General features: G+C 35.2%; 1 protein-coding gene across 3 annotated transcripts in view; it reads left to right on the forward strand.

Moving 5' to 3' along the window:
- MYO5A (myosin VA) overlaps positions 1–20,091 on the forward strand; it is a 232,181-nt gene that overhangs the window by 199,267 nt on the left and 12,823 nt on the right. For 2 of the 3 annotated variants that reach the window (XM_036734144.1, XM_036734145.1), the window contains 5 exons: positions 782–980; positions 5,758–5,851; positions 11,811–11,957; positions 12,740–12,894; positions 19,786–19,875. In XM_036734144.1, coding sequence (XP_036590039.1) covers positions 782–980; positions 5,758–5,851; positions 11,811–11,957; positions 12,740–12,894; positions 19,786–19,875 — 685 coding nt within the window. Of the gene's footprint in view, positions 1–781; positions 981–3,602; positions 3,678–5,757; positions 5,852–11,810; positions 11,958–12,739; positions 12,895–19,785; positions 19,876–20,091 lie in introns of all 3 variants that reach the window. The other variant, XM_036734147.1, reaches the window with a different exon arrangement.

The raw sequence follows: 20,091 nt of genomic DNA on the forward strand, positions 1-20,091 counted from the left end.
CACATTGTCTCTAGTAAGGGATAGGAAATGTGATTGACATGTGTGACTCTGTCTGCATCTGATGAACAGATTTAAAAATTACATATTTCAGAAGTATCTACTTTGATTTGAGTTTCTTGAGATTGATGGGTCCCTGTTCCTGACTTTGCCATCCTTTGGAAATGAGAGATGACTTAGTTGCAGAAAAATGATAGGGGAAGCAAAAAAGTAAAATGGAACCCCCAAGTGCAAGCTTCATTTTGAGTGATCATTTATGAAATACTTAAATGCATATTTAATTATCCAGACCCCCCCCCAAGTAGTATTTGGGGGTTTGCAGATTTTTTTTTCTCAAAGTAAAGTTGGGCTTTGAAAAAAATTATTTTCCCCCTAAAATCCTTATTTTATTAATACATATGCCAGGGTTTATGCCCCATAAGTCAGTTTGTTTCATTGACTTTTCACAGTTCTTAGTGCTCTTCTTCTAATATTCTAAAGCCTTTAAAAAGAACTAGAATGTGTAAATTTTTTGGACTTTTCTACAATGTTATTTGCCGTATTGAAAAACATACATTGTTTCAGTTTGATAATATCTATGAAAGCATCAGTCTCCTTTCTGGATGCTGTTTTAGGTTTCTTGAGTTTGATCTAGTCACAAGGCACACTGAATCACTTAGAGCATCTGCTCTCACCTCCCCCTCCCCTTTCACAAATCAACAATTAAATGTTGTCCCAAACACGAACTAAACAATTAACAAATGAATAAGAATAATAGTCTTCTTTTCCCTTATTGACTACATAGACTCTTGGAATCACAACTCCAGTCCCAGAAAAAGAGTCATGACAATGAAACGGAGGCATTGCGGGGTGAGATCCAGAGCCTAAAGGAGGAGAACAATCGCCAGCAGCAGCTATTGGCTCAGAACCTGCAGTTACCGCCTGAGGCCCGAATTGAAGCCAGCCTGCAGCATGAGATTACCCGGCTGACCAATGAGAATTTGGTAAGGAAGCAGTGGCAATTCTGCTCATTTTCGTCTGTACCCTGTGTTAATATTTCTGTGGTTACTTAGATTCTTCAGAATAGGCAATGCCTTGCCTTGCTGGGAAGGTTTTGTGATTACAAACTAATACTATTTCACTTTAGAAGTCATATAGTAGATATGATGGTAAAATATTACTCAGTTGGAGCATTAGGGATGAAAAAAAGCTTGTTCAGTGGTTATACGTGCCTCATAACTCACTGATACTTGATATGATCCTCTTATATGATTCCGAGAGGCAGGAAATTGGCCACACCTGACAAGGCACTGTAGACTTAATTTATTATACACATTCAACTTACCTTGTTCTTTCTAACTGAAAGACAAATGAGGAAAATAGATTTAGAGCTAGAGGGGACTATTGGTCATCCTATCAAAGGAGATTCTGTACCATGTTGTATGACTGCTCTCACATGACAGAGATGGTATGAGAGTCTTTTATTTCCCTTTGCCCATAGAGTAGCCAGCCACCTGTCAACACCACTAGCAAGAAGATAAAATAAGAATTAAGATCCAAGCTGAGCTAAGAAATTGATAATATCCATTTTTCATTCAGCTAGTAAGTGGAAATCTCCATTATTGGCCACGGCACAAGCACTTAAATCAGATGTTCTTAACATGGAATCTATGAATTTATTTTCTTTAATATTTTGATAACTGTAGTTCAAAATAATTGGTTTCTTTTGTGATCCCATGCATTTCATACATTCAATGGCATTATTCGGAGAAGGGGTCCATAGGCTTCACCAGATAGGCAAAGGAGTCTGTAATACCCAAAAAGGCAATTATAAGTGAATAAATCTCTTTAAGGAATATTACATTTTAAAGAAAAATTGCAATTAAATCTCTTTAAGAAATATTAATATTCATGAATTTCTCACATTCTTGAGAAATGTTTTAAAATGATGTTTCAGTGAAGTGAACCCCTTCTTGCTTGGTTTTGAGCAATAAAATAAAGTGTAAATTCTTGCCTAAAATAATTGTCCTTTTCAGTGTCATCATAACCTTTGTAAAATGTGTGTCTTTTTTAAAGTATGTTACCATAAAGTAATGAAGTAATATGTGGTTTATGGAAACAGTATCATTGTATTATAAATATTCTTTGTTTCTTCATTTGTAGTTTGAACATTTCTTTGACTAATAGCAAACTACTTTTTCAGAGGGAAAGCTTACTTGCTTTCAGAGGGACTAGCTTAAATCACAGATTTAAATTATTAAGGCTTTACTTTTTGGCAGGGGGCCTCGGTGTCTAGGTCAACTGTGTTCCTCTCTTTATGCAACTTATTAGATAAGATAGATCAGAATATAAACAAATTAGAATGCTCAAAATTATTATTTTCTACACCAGAGCAGTACTCAGACACTGGTGGTTCTTGAGTTTGTTTTTGCCTGTCAACAGCTCCTTCCATGTATTCCTGGGCCTTTCTTCCTTATTTGATGAACATAGTCCTCAAATTATTTAACTCTTTACCAGAAGAGAACTATGAGGGAGGACATTGCCGCTGCTCCTTGCCACCTGACAACCTGAAAGTTTGGTTAAAGGAGGCAAACAGGCTAGGTGATATGTAAATCCATATTGTTTATTCCCTTAAAGCTAGCAGATACATACATGTAGGAAGCCAGACAAAATCTGACTGTCTGAACAGAAGAATGAGAAGGTTTAAATACATTTTTAGAACAGTTGCAATTCAGCATGTGTGTGTTACTCAATTTTATGATCCCCATGTATGTTTAACCATGATATAAGAAAAGGACTTTTCTAAATTGAATAGGTTGTAAGTACAATAAGATAAGAGAGTTGACAAGGGTCAATTGAAACTACAACCCAGCGTTTCTGTGTTTAATTTGCCATTAACATTCCATAACACAGTATATGCCCATAAAATATTAAGCAAGATAGTTTCTCGAGTTAAGGGTCTCATCCTTAATAGCTAATAGACAGAGAAAAGAATGCTCTTAAGTCAGCCCCATCTGGCCTTGTTGACATAGGAAGAGGCATTCTCAGAGAACAAAGAGGTGTTAGGTTCAGACTCTTCTTCTGGTTAATCAGTTTAAGCTCTTCCTCTGATTAATCGGTTCAGGCTCTGACCTTTATTGAAGTTACTAGATTGATATTAAATGATTATCATACCTTATCTAACCTGGTCCAGAAGAGGCATCATTACAGTTATCTTTCCATTCCCAGTAGGTGAAGGCTGTGCCCAGGCCTGCTGTTGCTGTGGCTGGGAGAAGGAAGACAGGAAATTTACTGGTCCCTGCTACCCATTGGAAAACATTAACCTGGCCCTAACCTGTTTTTATCTATATGCTTCAGTGTTTATCACTCCCCATCCATTTGTGTGTGTGTGTATGTGAAAATATATACACACATAAGTTAATATATTTAATACATTAGATGAATCTTACTACTGCTAATCAGAATAACTATAATTGTTAAGAGAACCAGGGGCTTATAGCAAATACCATCTTTTGAAAATGTGAAATTTTAGTATTTTTGTTTTAAAATAATTTTAAGTTGCTTTTGGTTAGATATCAGAGACCCCCAAGGATAAAAGCAAACATCAATTGTACCTATTTTTTCAGTATTTTGAGGAATTATATGCAGATGACCCTAAGGACTATCAATCATATCGGATTTCACTTTACAAACGGATGATTGTATGTAAATCCCACAGATTGTGTTTTTCTGTTGTCTTGTTGCTACTTCTGGATTGCTAACAGAACAGCAGGCTTTCTGCCCACCCTTTCCAAGGAAATCCTCTTCAGACAGTCTCACAAAGCTATTTCCTTCCACAGCTTTCTCTTAGCGAGTGGCATCACATCTATCTGTTATATGTCATTTTTAGTGTTTGCTTTGTTATTAACCCTAGTCTCTACAATGTGATGGAAACAAAGTTTGACTTGAAAAAGAAAAGAAAATACAAAATGGACGTCTGAACTCCTTATTTTGAGAAATGAATCTGATGTCTAAATTCACTTTTGGCCAAAAATTTACTCTTCCTACAGCTTTCTTAGTAACTCCATATTCTTGACTCCCTTTCTTTTGACTTTTCCCTGAAGGTCTTCCTTTTCATTTTCTTCTTAATTAAGTGGAAAATAACATCTCTGTTGACTCTCATATGTAAGTTAGTTATAATTAGAATCAAGGCCTTTGGTTCTTTGTTTATTATTTTTTAATCTTTTTGCTCTTACATATGATGCTGGTTTTCTTTCCTTGTGTGTGGTCCATCCTTTAGAACTCTTCTAAAGAGTTTGACATGTGCTTTCCAAGCTCCACGAGCTTTTCAACTTTACTGAAAGTAAATTACCCAGAGTAGTTTTTTCTTATTTTTGGACCCTGACCTTGAAGGGGTTGTTGGATAGGAAAAAGCCAAACAAGGGAGAGACAAAGAGAAACAAGCAGGGAGTAGAATGGGTAATGGTGAGAAAATCTTCCTCTGTCCCTGGAAAAGCTTGGGGTTGAAGATGGGGTGAAGTCACTGGAAGACAGCCTCACAGACAGCTCTGTTCCTGCGTCTGGGATGGCCACCGGCCAGCTCTGAGTTTCTATCGCTGGCTCCTTAGTGTTTGCCTTTCTCGGAAAAGCGCTAATGCCTGATGGCCTTCAGCTCAAACCACAATGGCAGAATTCAGCATAGAAAGAACAGCTAGGATGCTGCACCAATTCCCACTTACCTTCCATCGCATAGTCTTTTGTCCTTCTTGCTTGCTTTTCTATTTTTCGCTTGTTTGGCTTTTTCTTATCATGAGTCCCCTTAAGGTCAAGGTCTAAGGAAAGAAAAGCACTCTTGGAAGTTTGTCAATTGGTAAAGTCTGAAACCCCCTCAGAGCTTAGTGATGCCTAGAAAAGGGGCTTATGTTAAGCCCATAGTTAGCATTGCCTCCATTTCCGTTTGCTCTGTGTCCAAGCCTTTTTGGAGGAGTTTCAAAAGGTGGGCTACATATGAAACATCATGAGTTACATCTGTTTTATTTACTGCAAAATGAATTTATACTACAGTAAATGTTATGGACTGGACTGGTGATTTCACTGGCATAGGAAACTGCCTTTACCAGTTGGGGTCAGCGCCTTCTCTGCCACTTGGAGTAACAGATTTGCCCAGGGTCACCCAGCCCATCTGGCTGTGATACCCTTTCTTTAACCTACACTTTGCCACTTTGAACACTTCTGAACTCAATCAAAAGAGTTCTTCAACTTTTTTTTTTTTTTTTTGGTGCTTAGCTCTCACATAATTCCTGACATTTCCTGAGGGCAGTTCCTATCCTTTTTCATGTGTTGAGTGAAAAGAGAACACAATCTAAGAAGCTCAGTCTTTTTTAAAAACTTCCCCATAGACTCTTATTTATACTATTAGAGAAATTGATTTTTGCTCTTACTTCCCTTTAGAACATATTCAAAGGTGATGACAGTACGTCTTTTTGTTATCATGCTACTGCTGTTCTATCTGCATGGGACCTACTTAAAATGCTAGCATTTCAGGCCTTGTTTCCATCATGCTGCCTAAGGTTTGAATGCCTGGAGTGTTGATGAAGTTTGGCTTTTGTTGTCTAAGAATTTTACAGCCTTGCCAGTGTTAGCCAGGTGGGGAGCGCCACCCTCCAGCCTTTCAGGAGCCTCCCCTCCTTTTTTGTATAACTAATAATTGCTATTTCTGTGACTTACTGTGTCTTCTCCCTTCGTGCATATGGATGGAGTCTGTTCTTTTCCTCATCACTTGTCTTTCGTTTTGATCATTAGGATTTGATGGAACAACTTGAAAAACAGGACAAAACTGTCCGGAAATTGAAGAAACAGCTGAAAGTATTTGCCAAAAAAATTGGAGAACTGGAAGGTATTGCTTTTATGAATACTTGCTACAAAGCAAAATAGTTGCTTTTGTGAATATTGCTCATCTCTGGGTTATTTTTCCCCCTCCAGTTTATGGTAAGATACAGAATCTCACGTACTTAATATAGCAACAAAACCGTCTCATGCAGGAGGCAGATGGTGAATGAATATGAACTGCTCCATGAAAAGTTACATCCTGGCCTGTGTCATAATTTACAGAGGGAGCTAATTAGTTGTTGGGGCAGCTAGGTAGCACAGTGGATAGAGCACTGGGCTTGGAATCAGGAAGACCCATCTTCCTGAGTTCAAATACAGCCTCATACACATACTAGCAGTGTGACTTAGGGCAAGTCACTCCACTCTGCTTACCTCAGTTCTTCAATGAGTTGGAGAAGAAAATGGCATACTGCTCCAGTATCTCTGTCAAGAAAACCCTAAATAAGGTCACAGATAGTTGGACATGACTGAAAAACCACCTAATCGCTTGCCAAAATAATAATGTTACTAAAAATAACTCATATTTGTGTAATGTTTTAATGTTTATAAAACACTTTCCTTAGAAAACCCTATGAGATTGGTAGCACAAATATTATTTCCATGTTTCCAATATGAAAATTAAGACACAGATTTGCCTACACTCGTAAAACTTGTAAATCTAAGAGCTGGAATTTAAATCTTGGACACCTGACTACAAGTCCAGACTCATGAGGTAGAAGTAGAAGTGATGAGTCAGATGGTTTATGCAACCCAAGTGACTGTTGGCCTTCAGAATGGTTATGTTGGGTGGCTATCCATGGCTTCTAATGATTAAAATTCGTATTGGGATCTCTTGGAGCTATCTTCAGGAGTAATTTCAGGCCATACAAGAAAAGCAGCCACATTGAGTTTTTCTTTTCTCTTAGAAACAGACATGAAATGCATCTTGTTCACCCACCTTATTCACTAGCTAAGTTCAGATGACTTTTGACTATTTGCAAAAATTGTTTTTACCTTCAAAGAAAAAGTCTTACCATCATTTAGGATATTTAAAAAAATTACTTCTATATTTATGTATCCCTAACACATCAAATCTCCAAGATATAATCATTCTTTGTGTGATCTTCTGGAAACAGTATGTTTTACACAGTGTACATCATTCTTCAAAATCACAAGACCTCTAAGCAAGTTACAGTAAGCAAATAGCTTATGTTGTTAAGGTGGTCTCACATTTATGTAGCACTTTAAGATCTACAAAGTACTTTTCTCACAGCAGCCCTCTGAGTTAGATAGTAGATGTATTGTGTCTCTTTTGCAGATGAGAAAACTTGTAGAGCAGAAATGAGTTCTCAATGTCACGCAGCTAGGCTGAAACCTGGCCTTGAACCCAGCTTTCCTGACTGGTATTGTGTTCCATTGTTAAACGCTAAAACTAGGGCTTTATATTATTTTATTTTTTTTGCTGTGGGGTAACTTAAAAGCTACATGTAACATTCAGCCATTGCCAAAATTCATATGAATCATTGAAAAGCCAAAAGGACATGGACTGTCTGGTTCTGACAAATCAAGTTAGACTTTTGGTGACTCCTAATGATATACTTAAACGTGCCTGCAGAAATCTATAAAACTGAAAAGCCTACACTAGCATCCAAAAGCCTACTTACTTACTTGATATTAACTACTTGATATGTCTTTTTTCAGAATTGAAGAGACAGGTGAGAATAGGATTTCTAAATCTTATGGGATGCTAATCATTTTAAGGTACTGCTAAGTATGAGTCATCAATCTGATTTCCAGCTCTGCACATAGGTATACATATGGCACTCAAATAGGCAGGGCATGGATTAGAAATAAAATGAACTGTTAATAACTGCTATTAAGGCATGTGTCAGATGACATGTTTATGTTGGGTAAAATAAAGAGCAGAGATTTGTTATTAGAGTTTGTCTTTGCTGAGAGCTTACGGTGAACTACCAACAGGGCTGCACTTAGAAGAATCATAGAACTTGGGTTCTAATTCCAGCTTTGATATTTGCCAGCTGAGTAACCATCAATGTCACAGTCTTTCTGAGCCTCAGTTTCTTTAACAGTAAAACAGGTAACATTTGTACTACCTCCTTCACAGAGCTACTGTGAGGCATACATTTTTTAACCATTAAAGCATGGTTTAAATGAGTCATTATTTTGATCATTATTTAGTGAGATTTGGACATGTATTCATAAGTTGCTTTTTCAGAAAAGCAGAGAGTGGATAAAATATGGTGACAAAACAAGCTGTCTCTGCCACCTCTTTATTTTTGCTTAAAAAAAAGTAATTTAGAAAAGTTTGAAAAATAATGGATTTTTAGAGTTTCATTGGAACCCTTTAGAACCCAGAACCTCAGAGTTACCAGAATTTTCCATTTTTTAGTTCATTTAAAATGAGAGTGATCTAAAATAGATACTATTTAAAATTAAAATTTTAAGGACTATATTGTCTTTAACACCAGTAAACCTGTGTGCATTTGGTCATATATAGATTCAGAGCTTGAAGGGATCTTAGAGATTATCTAATCCAACTCCCTTTATTTTTTGCCCCCAATTATCTATTAAAGGATGGGGAGAAAAGAGAGTCTTGCAGTGATTTTATCTATGGCTTTTAGGATTAAAATTTTTTCAAACTTTTTTTTTTTGGCCAAGTAGCCATGGCAGAAATATGTTTAGTGGTGGAAGCAACATATTAGCTTGTTTTTGTACTTGCTTCATCAGTCTCATGTGCAACATCGTTTATTAACTGCTGTTGCAACACAGGAGATAGAACTCCTGCTCTCCCAGGTCTTATAAAAATGGTAACAAAAAAAAGTTTCACTTTTTTTCCTATCTCACCATTACACTTTTACTGATGTATTTTGGTTTTGCGTTATAAACTTTTACAAATTAGTCCCTCTTGATGAGAAGTTTCTTGTAACAAAGTAAAACAGTCGAGTACAACTAATAATACAGTGACCTCAGCTGAAAATGCATGCAACATTTCACATGCTGGAAAACGATTTGGAATTTTATACAAACCATTTCTAAGCAGTGTGTGCCCTTTGATCCCGCTATACTACTTCTAGGCCTATACCCCAAAGAGATCAAAGAAAGAGGAGAAAGGTCCTTTCTGTACAAAAATATTTATAGCTGCTCTTTGTGGTGACAAAAATGAAATCCTAATAGGATGTCTGTTAATGGAGGAATGATGAATTCTCTTTATTTTATAGTTAAAGATACTGAGACCCAAAGAGGGATAACAACTTGTCCAACATCACACAGGTAGTAAGTAAGAGGGAGAATTTTGATTCCAAGTCCTCTTTCTGCTGCACCTTTAAAACACACACACACACACACACACACACACACACACACACACAGCATAATTGTAGATGCTTCGAAATTTTTTTTCATTTTTAAATCTGGAGATGGGTTTATGATTTTAAAAAATATTCTCCCTATCATAATGTAAATAAAATCATAACATTTTAGAGCTAAAATGGGTATTAGTTGAACACCTAATCAAACCAAATGAGGTATATGAAGTGAAGTTACTTGTCCAAGCTTGTATAAAATCTAGGTCTTCTAACTTCTAATTTGATTTTTTTTCATTATACAATGATTTCTTCTAGTATCTTTCCATTATAAGGAGTTCTCCTGCATGACAGCAGTTTCAGTTCAACCTCAAGTTCATCCTTTCATTGCTTGAAGTGTGTGGGAGTGGTAGGGGCAAAGACAGAGGAGGGGAAAGGGTTAGGTAGGTCTTTAATTAGAGAAGTGAGGGAGTGGAATATTTTTCCACTTTGTATTTTTCTGTAGTTATTTGAAATAGAATTTCTCTTTCTATCTCTTCCTGCTGTGTTTTCTTGGTAATATACAGAAATGCTGGTAATCTTTGTGGGTTTATCCTCTATATTTTCTTTCATTAGTTTTATGACATAAATATACTTCAATATACAGCTATCAATATCAGGGATTTAAATTCCTTCTGATCTTTATGAGTATACTCTTACATACGTACGTAGAATTTTTTTCAGTTATAGTCTGTATATATTGTATGCCTGGTCCTTTTTTTCCTTTTACATTTTTCAAATAAACATACCTTTGCATTGTTCCGTATGCTATTTACTCCAGCTAACATTTATGCAAGGTACTAGTTGCTTAGGATATAACTATTTGTATTTGTCATTTTACTTGTGACATAGTGCTCCATTGTATTGCTATACTATGGGCTATCTATAGATTTTCTAAACATTGGATAATTAGGCTATTTCCAGGTTTTTGGTATTATATAATACAAAGCCATAAACATCTTTGCACAAATAGTTACTCTTTCCTTCCCAATCACTTATTTGAAATATAGTCCTACTAATGGGATTAATGAGACATGGCTAATTTTATGAGGGAATATTTTATCCACAGGTATAAATGGTTCATTATCAGGAAGAAGTGTTGCTTTAGACTTTCCTAAACACAGGTGGAATGTTGTACTTCTTTATCTAACTCTACTTGAAACCCTGTACCTTCCCAAAGACAATTGATATTTTATTTCATTTATTTGAGGGGGCTATATAAATAAATGACACTATTGACCTAACTTCTTCCATATTTTATCTGTATGTGACAGTGTCATTCTTGAGATATGAAAAGAGGATGCCTTCTGAATTATTTTTTAATAAAATAAAAAATGTTCTTAGAGATTTGATCAAATGAAAATGAAATTACTTTTTAGAACTTAAGTGCCCATCCTCATGGTGTGGTGGAAAAAGTACTCTAGTTGGAATTGAGGGCCCTGGATTCAAGTTTTGGCTCTGCTAACTACCCTCTGTGACCCTGTAAAAGTCACTTAATCTCTCTGGGTCTGGGTTTCCTTATCTATAAAATGAGTGGGTTGGAATAGATAGACTTAAAGTTCTCTTCTGGCTCTAAATCAGTGATGATATATTCCTGTGTCATCAAAAAGCATCATTATTAATGGTTTTCTTTTGATATTATCGAGCGTAGGTATTTCTTTAACTTCCTATGCCTGATCTATTTCCTCTTCAAACTGAAGCAAATGGTGATTTCTTTCAGTAAAAGTAATTGGTAGAGAAGAGGAATTTGTTTTCTAGTCTTAGTACCAAGCACTCTCCCCTCTAAAATGTAGCCATATTTTCCTCTTCACTTGCCTTCAGGTAGATTATAAATTCTTTCAAGAGTTTTATGTCTGGTATTTGAATAAAAATCAGGAGTAACTTATAAAGGACTCTACTAATGGGCTTTCCTCTTGCAAGAGGGATTCTTAACATTTTTTTGTGTCGTGGACCGCTTTAGTAATCTGGTAAGGCTTATGTATTCCTCAGAATAATGCTTTTAAATGCATAAAATGAAATACTTAGGATTATGAAGGAAACCAAGTTTATTGAAGTATAGCTATCAAAATATTTTTTTAAAAACAAGTTCATACTGCAGCATACTATTTTCACTTTCATTCTTTTTTTTGTTATAGCCTTCTTATACGAAATAACTAATATGGAAATGTTTTACATAACGTATAACCTGCATCACATGTAGAACCTATATCAGATTGCTCACTGTCTCAGGGAAGGAAAGGGCAGGGAGGGAGAGATAGAATTTGGAATTCAAAACTTTTTTTAAGAAATTGAGAATAGTTTTTAACATGTAATTGGGGAAAAATAAAATATTTTCAGAAAGTAAGTTCATGGACCTCAGGTTAAGAATCTATATCTTACAGATAGCCCTGTTGTTTGCTTTTATAAAAGAAGACATTTAGAATTAAAATTGGTTTCTAGAAGTCACAATTTTTTTTGAATGATTTGATTATGATTCTCTGGTTTTATGAGAAAAGAACAAAATAAGTACTGTTTTAAGCTATTGAATATAGATGACTTTTATGTCCATTTCATGTTTCTGTGTTGAAAAACATATATATATATATATGTATATATATATATTTTTTTCTTGTTTTACTCCTGAAGTGGGGCAGATGGAGAACATATCTCCTGGGCAGATCATTGATGAACCTATCCGTCCAGTGAACATACCCAGGAAAGAGAAGGATTTCCAGGGAATGTTGGAATATAAGAAGGATGATGAGCAAAAACTTGTCAAGAATCTCATCCTGGGCAAGTATATTTTGCATGAAACAACAGCTTACTTGATCAACATGGGTTAATACTCCTATACCTTTGACAGAGCTATCTCGCTTCAAGGAATGGCCAACATAAAGTTTTTGAAAATCCCTTCCTTAAGTCCAAACTCCTACACGTTGACACAGTGATTAGGATTGAACACAAGATTTAATTTTTTGCTGCTTATCATTAGCATTGGTTCATTTTTCTTTTGACTACCACATGCGGTTAGTCATGTTATAAGAAAGAAAACTCCACAATGGCAGGAAAACAATGGAGAAACAATCTGTTAATGGAAGAAACGTTTTCACAGAAGTAAAGGATGGTTGGGGAATAGGAGAACCTCAAATGACATTCAGCATGGGGCTATGAAGAATATGAGATCCTTAGAAGAAGAATGAAGGCTCCTATGTTGAGCCATGAGCTTATGAAATGAAAGAATTAAGAATATGTTTCAATGTCATGCCTTCAACCCCAATTCTGTATTACCTTTTCATTGGGCCTTCCTTTTAAGTTCTGGTATTCTAGCAAAGTGGTCACCATCAACAAGAAATATGTATTACAGACTGACATGATTCATGGCCTTGGACTTCAATAATAGCGTTAGTTTGGAAGTTGCAACTTTATACCTTAAAAGATCCTTTCTACTGATATCTTTTTGCCCTAAAAAAAAATACTTGTGTTTATGTGATAACTAACTATGTAGGCCACTCACAAAGCCTTCTTTGTATAATTTTGAGCATTGTGTGAAATTTTTTTAATTGTTTTTCTTTCAGACTTGAAACCACGTGGGGTGGCTGTCAATCTGATCCCTGGGTTACCAGCCTACATTTTATTTATGTGTGTCCGACATGCTGACTACCTTAACGATGATCAGAAAGTGAGATCATTGCTGACATCAACAATTAATAGCATTAAAAAAGTATTGAAGGTCAGTTCATGCTCTGATTTATGAAAACTGCTATAGGATGAATGGTAGAGATGAGAAAATCTACACTGCAGCTGCTTTATGTTTCTGAAGTGAACCCTCCTTCAGTGTGAGAAATGAGTCACCAGTTAGCGAAACTTTTTTAGTCATAACTGGTAGATTATAACTTTCACTATGGGTAAGACTTCTTCCTTAAAGTTTACCCATTTGTTTATTTTAAAAACAAGGTTTGAGTTGAACAATTAGATTGGTTGGCTGCTTAATTTTTTTTAGCTTTATAGTAATATGTTTGTGGGGTATAGTAGAAAAATCACTGGCCTAGGAGTTAGGAGACCTGGATTTGAATCTGGGCTCTGATGCCAGCTCAGTGACCAGGGGCAAACAGTTAATTTCTCTGTGCCTCAGTTTCCTGATCTGTAATATGAGGGGTAATAATCGTTACACTACGTATCTCATAATCTTGTTATAAGGATAGCAGTTGGGACACTCTAAAGCATTATATAAATGTGTTATCTGTGCTTCCAGATCCTATCTGGAATGCAACTGAAGTTATTTAATGGAATAAATCTGTAAAGAATAACATGCTACAGTTAAAATAAGAGACTTTAAGTAACTTTAATAAGGAGTTCTGGATGGTCATTTTTATTTCCCTTTATCCTCTTTCACCAAACTTTCCCCTAGGAATGAAATACCTAATTAGAAGGAACACTTTATAGAACATGTCAACAATCTGGGAAGAGACATTGAAGCATCACACAATTACCTGTTTTAGAATTTCCAGTTATAATGGTGATATGAAAGGTTGTAGAGGAATCCTACATATGGGCCAGCAAAGCTTTAGAAAGGGCAGCACATTGAATGATGATCAACAAATCCAAAGATGTGTTTGTCAGAGAATCAATAAGTGCCTTCATCCAGTGTAGTACTGCACAAAAACAAACATCTAGAAGCTTGCAGGCATTCTTGGCAGCAGCATAGGTAAATAGGCCCAAAGCTTACCAGCACTTTGGCTGGGTATGCATCAAGGGGTCCTGATTCCTGCATTGCTCTGATGGGGAATCTGCATAGGGATTGGAAACTGGCAGCATTCTGGCAGGGAAGCTGCAAGGGGAACAAAAGCCAGCAACAGTCTCATATAAGATGCCTTGGGGGGCACGAAGGCCACATGCTCTGACTATAGATAACCTATAGGGGCTTGAAGACTCTAGTGTTCTCACCCCATATAATCTGGGGGGTAGGGGTGGGGAGGCCTGAAACTGTGATTACAGGCATACCAGAGGAGGTAGATCTGGAGGTAAGAGCCCAGGAAATCACAGTCAGAACCAAACAGGGTCTAACTACACCATCCAGGAGTCTTATAGGCGGTAGAGCCTATCCATGGCACAAATTCCTGTAACCAGGAACTGAATCTAGAGCTACGAATAAACAGAAGAAGAAACCAAACAGAGAAGAAATACTGTGGGCCAAGAGATGCCCAAGAGGTAAATTCATAAGAAGAGAGTGTTCCCACAATGAGTACAATCAGTGGAAAGGGGGAAAATACTTGACCACAAGGACAATAAGATAAGGAAAAAATTAAGCAAGAGATTAAAAATAAAATTATATGAAAATAAAAGTTCTTGAGGAAAGAATTATAAAGGGGATAAGTGGTTTAGAAAAGAAGATTTAAACTCTTACCCAATAGCTGATTTCCTTAAAATTAGAGTGGAACAAACAAAAGTTAATGACTCTAGGAGACAGTAATATGTATTAGAATGAAATCAAAAGACTGAAAAAATAGAAGATATTGTTAGGTTTCTAATGTCAAAAACACTGATATGGAAAACATATCCAGGGAAGATAAATTGAGAATCATCAGCCTCCCTGAAAACCATGACTAAACAAAAAAAATAGTATATTTCAAGAAATCATAAATAAAACTGCCATAATCTATTAGGGGCAGCTAGGCAGAACAGTCTATAGAACACCAGGCCTAGAGTCAGGAGGACCTAAGTCCAAATTTGGCCTCAGATATTTATTAGCTGTGTGACCCGGAAAAGTTACTTACACCTGTTGGCCTCAGTAAAATGAGGTGGAGAAGAACATGGCAAACCACTCCAGCATATTTTTCAAGAAAACCACAAAGGGGGTCACAAAGAGTCATATGTGACTGAATAACAACTGTTGATCTAATAGAAACAAAGGGCAAAATGAAAATAGAAAAAATTCACTGCTGATCTCCTAAAAACAAACCTCATAAATTAAAAATGCCTAGGAATGCATAGTCAAAATCCAGAGCTTCCAGGTTAAAGAAAAATACAAATAGCCAGAAAGAAATTTTTAAGTACCAAAGAACTATAGTCAGAATCAAATAAGACTTGACGGCAACTAATAAAGAGGAGAAAATCTTTGAGCATGATATTCCAAAGAGCATAAAATGAAGGCTTACATTCAAGAATATAAGGCAGAATTTAATCCTACAGGGAAAAAATGAACCTCTGATAGAAAATGTCTTCTAAGCTTTCCGAAGACTAAGTAGATACTTTAAAAAGCAAAGACAGGAGTCAGTAGAAATATAGAGAAGAGGCTAAAATTTGATGAGAAGCTTATGTTTTAAGAAGTGAAGTGCAGTGTCCCTTCAGAATCTTAATGTCTTCAGAGGCCAAAGAGGACATTAAATAAGTCCTTTTTTTGATAGTCCTAAGAGAGGAAAGAAAAGGGAGAGATAAAAGAATACACTAGGAAAGAAATGAAGAAGAAAGAAGAGTAACTTACTATTTCTCATAATTAGAGTACAGTATAAAAAGAGGATTGAGCCCACATGCATACACACACACAGATTTTAGTATAAAATTAAATTAAGCTCATTAGGGAAGTGGGCAAGGACAGAGAAAAGGTTTGAGGGGAGGTTTAAGGGAAAAGAGTTGGAAAGAAATGGTCACGAGCAAAATGAACTTCCTCTTTAGAGGATGAATTGTAAAGGGGATATTAAAAGGAAAGAAAGAAAATGTAAGAAGCAATGATAAGGATCTGGATGAGGTAAAGAGAAGGGCAGTTGAGTGGAAGATGATCATTTTAGTTATAGTGTTAAATTCTATTTCTTTTAAACAGCCTTCTTTGTAAATGTGGGACAGGGGACAAAAAAAGGGAAACATATAGGAGAATATGATAGAGGGAAATATACAACAGTTATATACCTTGAATATGAAAGGGATGAACTGACCCATAAAATGGAAGAAGACAGCAGAATGAGTAGAAAGCATAACTCAATAATGTGAAGTACACCTAAAACATAAACAGTCATACAATATAATATGTGGGTAAATAATGGACTGGAACAGAATTATATTATTCTTCAGATAAAATCACAGAAGTGCAGATGGAAATCATGATCTCAAAGGAACAGGTAAAATAGTAAAAAGAAAGATAGCAAAAAAAAAAAAAGAAATTATGCTCAAAGACAGCATAGACAATGAGTACTATCAAAAAAAGAATTTGGGGACTTCTTGTATATACACTTGATGACATAGCATTGAGGTACTTAAAGGGAATGTTAATCAAATAACATGGAAAAATAGGCAGAAAATTATAATTGTGACCCTTTGAAAAAAATTAAACGAGAAATTAGGGACCTGAATAGAATTTTAGAATGCTATGTTATAGATGCCTCATGATTATGGGATTAAAAGATGTTTCTGGCACCTTTACAAAAATTGACCATTTGGTAGGGCATAAAAACCTCATAAACAAATGCAGAATATTAAACACATCCTTAATGACCATAATGCAATGAAAGTACTAATCAATAAAGGGCCTTTAAAGACAGAAATTAAGCTTAATGGATGCTAAATAATTTAATCCTTAAGAATTGCTAGGTCATAGAATAAATCAGAATCAATAAATAATTTCATCAAAGAGAAAAATGACAACAAAATGAAACCACATAGCAAAACTTTTGGGGAGTAGTCAAAGTAGCCCCTAGGGAAAAATTTATATCTCTGAGTACTTTCATCAACAGAGAGAAAGAACAGATCAATTAATTGAGTATGCAAAGAAGCAAGGAAGGAAGAACAAAAGCTATCAATCAGAAAACCTCAACTAAACACAAAATAGAAATTCTGAAAACTCAAAAAAGATAACAAAGCAAGAAAAACAAGGTATAAACAAAACTAGAAGCTGTTTAAAAATTAATAAGCTATTAGGGACTTTGATTTTAGGGAATGAGAAGAAAACCAAATGACCAGTACCGAAAAAAGAAAAAGAATTCATATCTAATGAAGAGGAAATAAAGGAATTCATTAGAAGCCATTTTGCCAATTATATACCAACAAAATTGATAGGTGGAATTAATGATTTACAAAAAATATACTTGGATTAATAGAAGAAATGTAGAATTTAAATTAATCTCAGAAAAACATAGAGTATCCATTAATGAACTCTCAAAGGAATTAACCTTTTTACAAGTGAATTCTGTCAAACATTCAAAGGACAATTAGTTCTAATAATTGATAAACTGTAAAAATAAGAAAATAAGGGATGCTACTATATATCTTCTATAACCCAAATATAGTCTTAATACCTAAGCTAGAGAGTCAAATCAGTGAAAGAAAATTATAGGTCAATATTCCTAGTGCATATTGACACAAAAATATCAAAATGTTGTCAAAAAAACTGCAGTAAAATATTTAAAAGATTATACATGATGATCAGGGTGGACATATATCATATTAGTTACAAAATAAATAACAATCACATGATTATAATAATAGGCACAGAAAAAGCTTTGAACAAACTACAACACCCATATTTCTTTCTTTTTTAAATTTTTTTTAAGGAGTAGGGATGAATGAGCCTTTCTTTAATATGGTTAATAATGTCTGTCTAAAATCAGGAGTTCAACATTGTATGTAATGAAGAAGTCCTTTTCTATAAGATCAGGAGTAAGGCAAGGATGTCCATTATTATCACTATTTTTTGATCTAACTACTTAGCCATAGCAAGAAAAAGAGATGAAGGGAATAAGTATGGGCAAAGAACAAATAAAAGGATCACCTTTTGCAGATGATATGATGATCAACTTAGAGAATCCTAGAGACTCAACTAAAAAGTTAATTGAAACATTTAATAACTGATAAGTATCAGTGTATAAAATAAAAACACATAATTTATCAGACTTCATATATATTATCATCAAAACTCAATAGGAGGAGATGGAAAGAGACATTTCATTCCTATTAACTGCAGAATATTTAAAACATTTAGAAGTCCATCAACCAAGACTCATATAGGAATTAAATGAGTACATTGACAAAATGGTCTTTGCAGAAATATAGACCTAAATGATTGGAGAGACATTAATTGCTTGTGGTTAGACTGTGCCAATATAATAGAAATGAAAATAGATATAGTGTTTAACTTGAAGTCCATAAACTTGTTTTTTTCAAATAATTTCGATAACTATTTGATAATAATTTTGATAACTATTTCAATATAATTGGTTTTGTTTATAATCCTGTGTATTTTATTTTATGAATCAAAAACATTCTGAGAATGGTGGTCGCAGGCCTCACCAGACTGCCAAACAATCCATGATACAAAAAGGGTTAAAAACCCCTGACCTAGGCAAATTTACCTAAGTGCCATACCAAACTATACAAACTATACAAAACTGTAGAAAGGTTACTCCACAGAACTTAGAAAAATGATAGCAAAATTCATCTGAAAGGGGAAAAAGGTCAAGAATCTTAAGGAAAATAAATTAGAAGAATATGGAAAAAATATCTGTCAAATCTATGGATAAGTGAAGAGTTCATGATTAAACAACCTAGAGAGGTCTACAGGAGGTAAAATGAACAATTTTGATTACCTAAACTTCTTAAAACTTCTTCAAGGAAAACCAACAAGATTATATGATTATAAGAGATTATATGAGATTATATAATTATAAGAGAAGCAGGTAAATGGGGGAATGTCTCTGTAGCAAGTTTCTCTGATAATGGTCTTATTTCTGAAATATATAGGAAAAAAGTCCTCCAGAGGAATGTGATACTTCCAATATGTATCATCTTGTCTTTCTAGAAGCAAGCTCTTCCAAGTAGGGATTGCTCCTTTTACACATTCATTCCCTCATTTTTTTATTCATTCTGCTCTCTTTTTCTTTTTTCTCTCAGGTTCTGTAGGGAAAGTGTTAATGGGGTACTTAGTTCCCAAAAGCTTGAAGTTTCATTTAAATTTAGAGGCAAATCAGGTTCAGGTTAACTTGGCCATTTAGGCACAGGAGCTGGGACAGAATGTGGTGTCTTTTAGTGGGAACATAGAATAAGACCTATGAGGGATTTAGGGCTGTAGAAACAGACTAGAGGCTAAGGATACTACCAAAATGAGATGAGTTCTGGAACTGTAGAGTAGCATCGTCGTAAGGAGAGGGATAAGTGACAGTTCTAGAAGATTTCCCTCCTTTTCTATCTACCTTCTTCCCTTCTAGGCTGTCAGTGATTGGTCCCTGGGGAGAGAACTTTTGGCATTGGAAAGGGTCTGGCCACCAGGCCACTTGATTATTGTATATGTAAGGGATGTAAGTAAGGGCTAGCCTTACTTTTTTTCTATTTTTTTTTTCTGATTAGAAAAAAAAAAGCTAAATTTCATCTACTTTAGTGTTACGGGGAGCTTGCCTAATGAAGAGAAAACATGGAGACCAAGATAAATGGCAAGCTCTCCATGAAACTTGCAAAGAAATCTTTTATCAGAAGCTATTGATATAGCAGAGGCCCAACATATTTCCATCTGCAAAATGAATGCTATAATTACCTATATAATGACTTACAGAAAGTAGGCTCTAGGATCTTTCAGTTCTTTCAAATTGCCATCTTCCCAAGAAAAAACTAGACTTAGAATTATTTTTTTTCTTTATTTCAGAAAAGAGGTGATGATTTTGAAACTGTTTCCTTCTGGCTATCAAACACATGCCGATTTTTGCACTGTTTGAAGCAGTACAGTGGAGAAGAGGTGAGAATATATTTCCCTGATGTTTATAACAAAGTAAAGTGTTTTACCTGTTCACTTTTAGAAGGCCAGATTCAACACAGTTTGGAGCATCAGAGAATATTGTTTAATATTCATTGCACATGTACAATAAGCCCTTGTATAACCTCTTCACTCCCGTAGCTTATATTCAGAGGCAGCATAGCAGATGAAATGAACTCCCCATCACACAGCTGAAAT

The sequence above is a fragment of the Trichosurus vulpecula genome, chromosome 8, assembly GCF_011100635.1.
Source record: "Trichosurus vulpecula isolate mTriVul1 chromosome 8, mTriVul1.pri, whole genome shotgun sequence".
In the NCBI taxonomy this organism is placed as follows: domain Eukaryota; kingdom Metazoa; phylum Chordata; class Mammalia; order Diprotodontia; family Phalangeridae; genus Trichosurus; species Trichosurus vulpecula.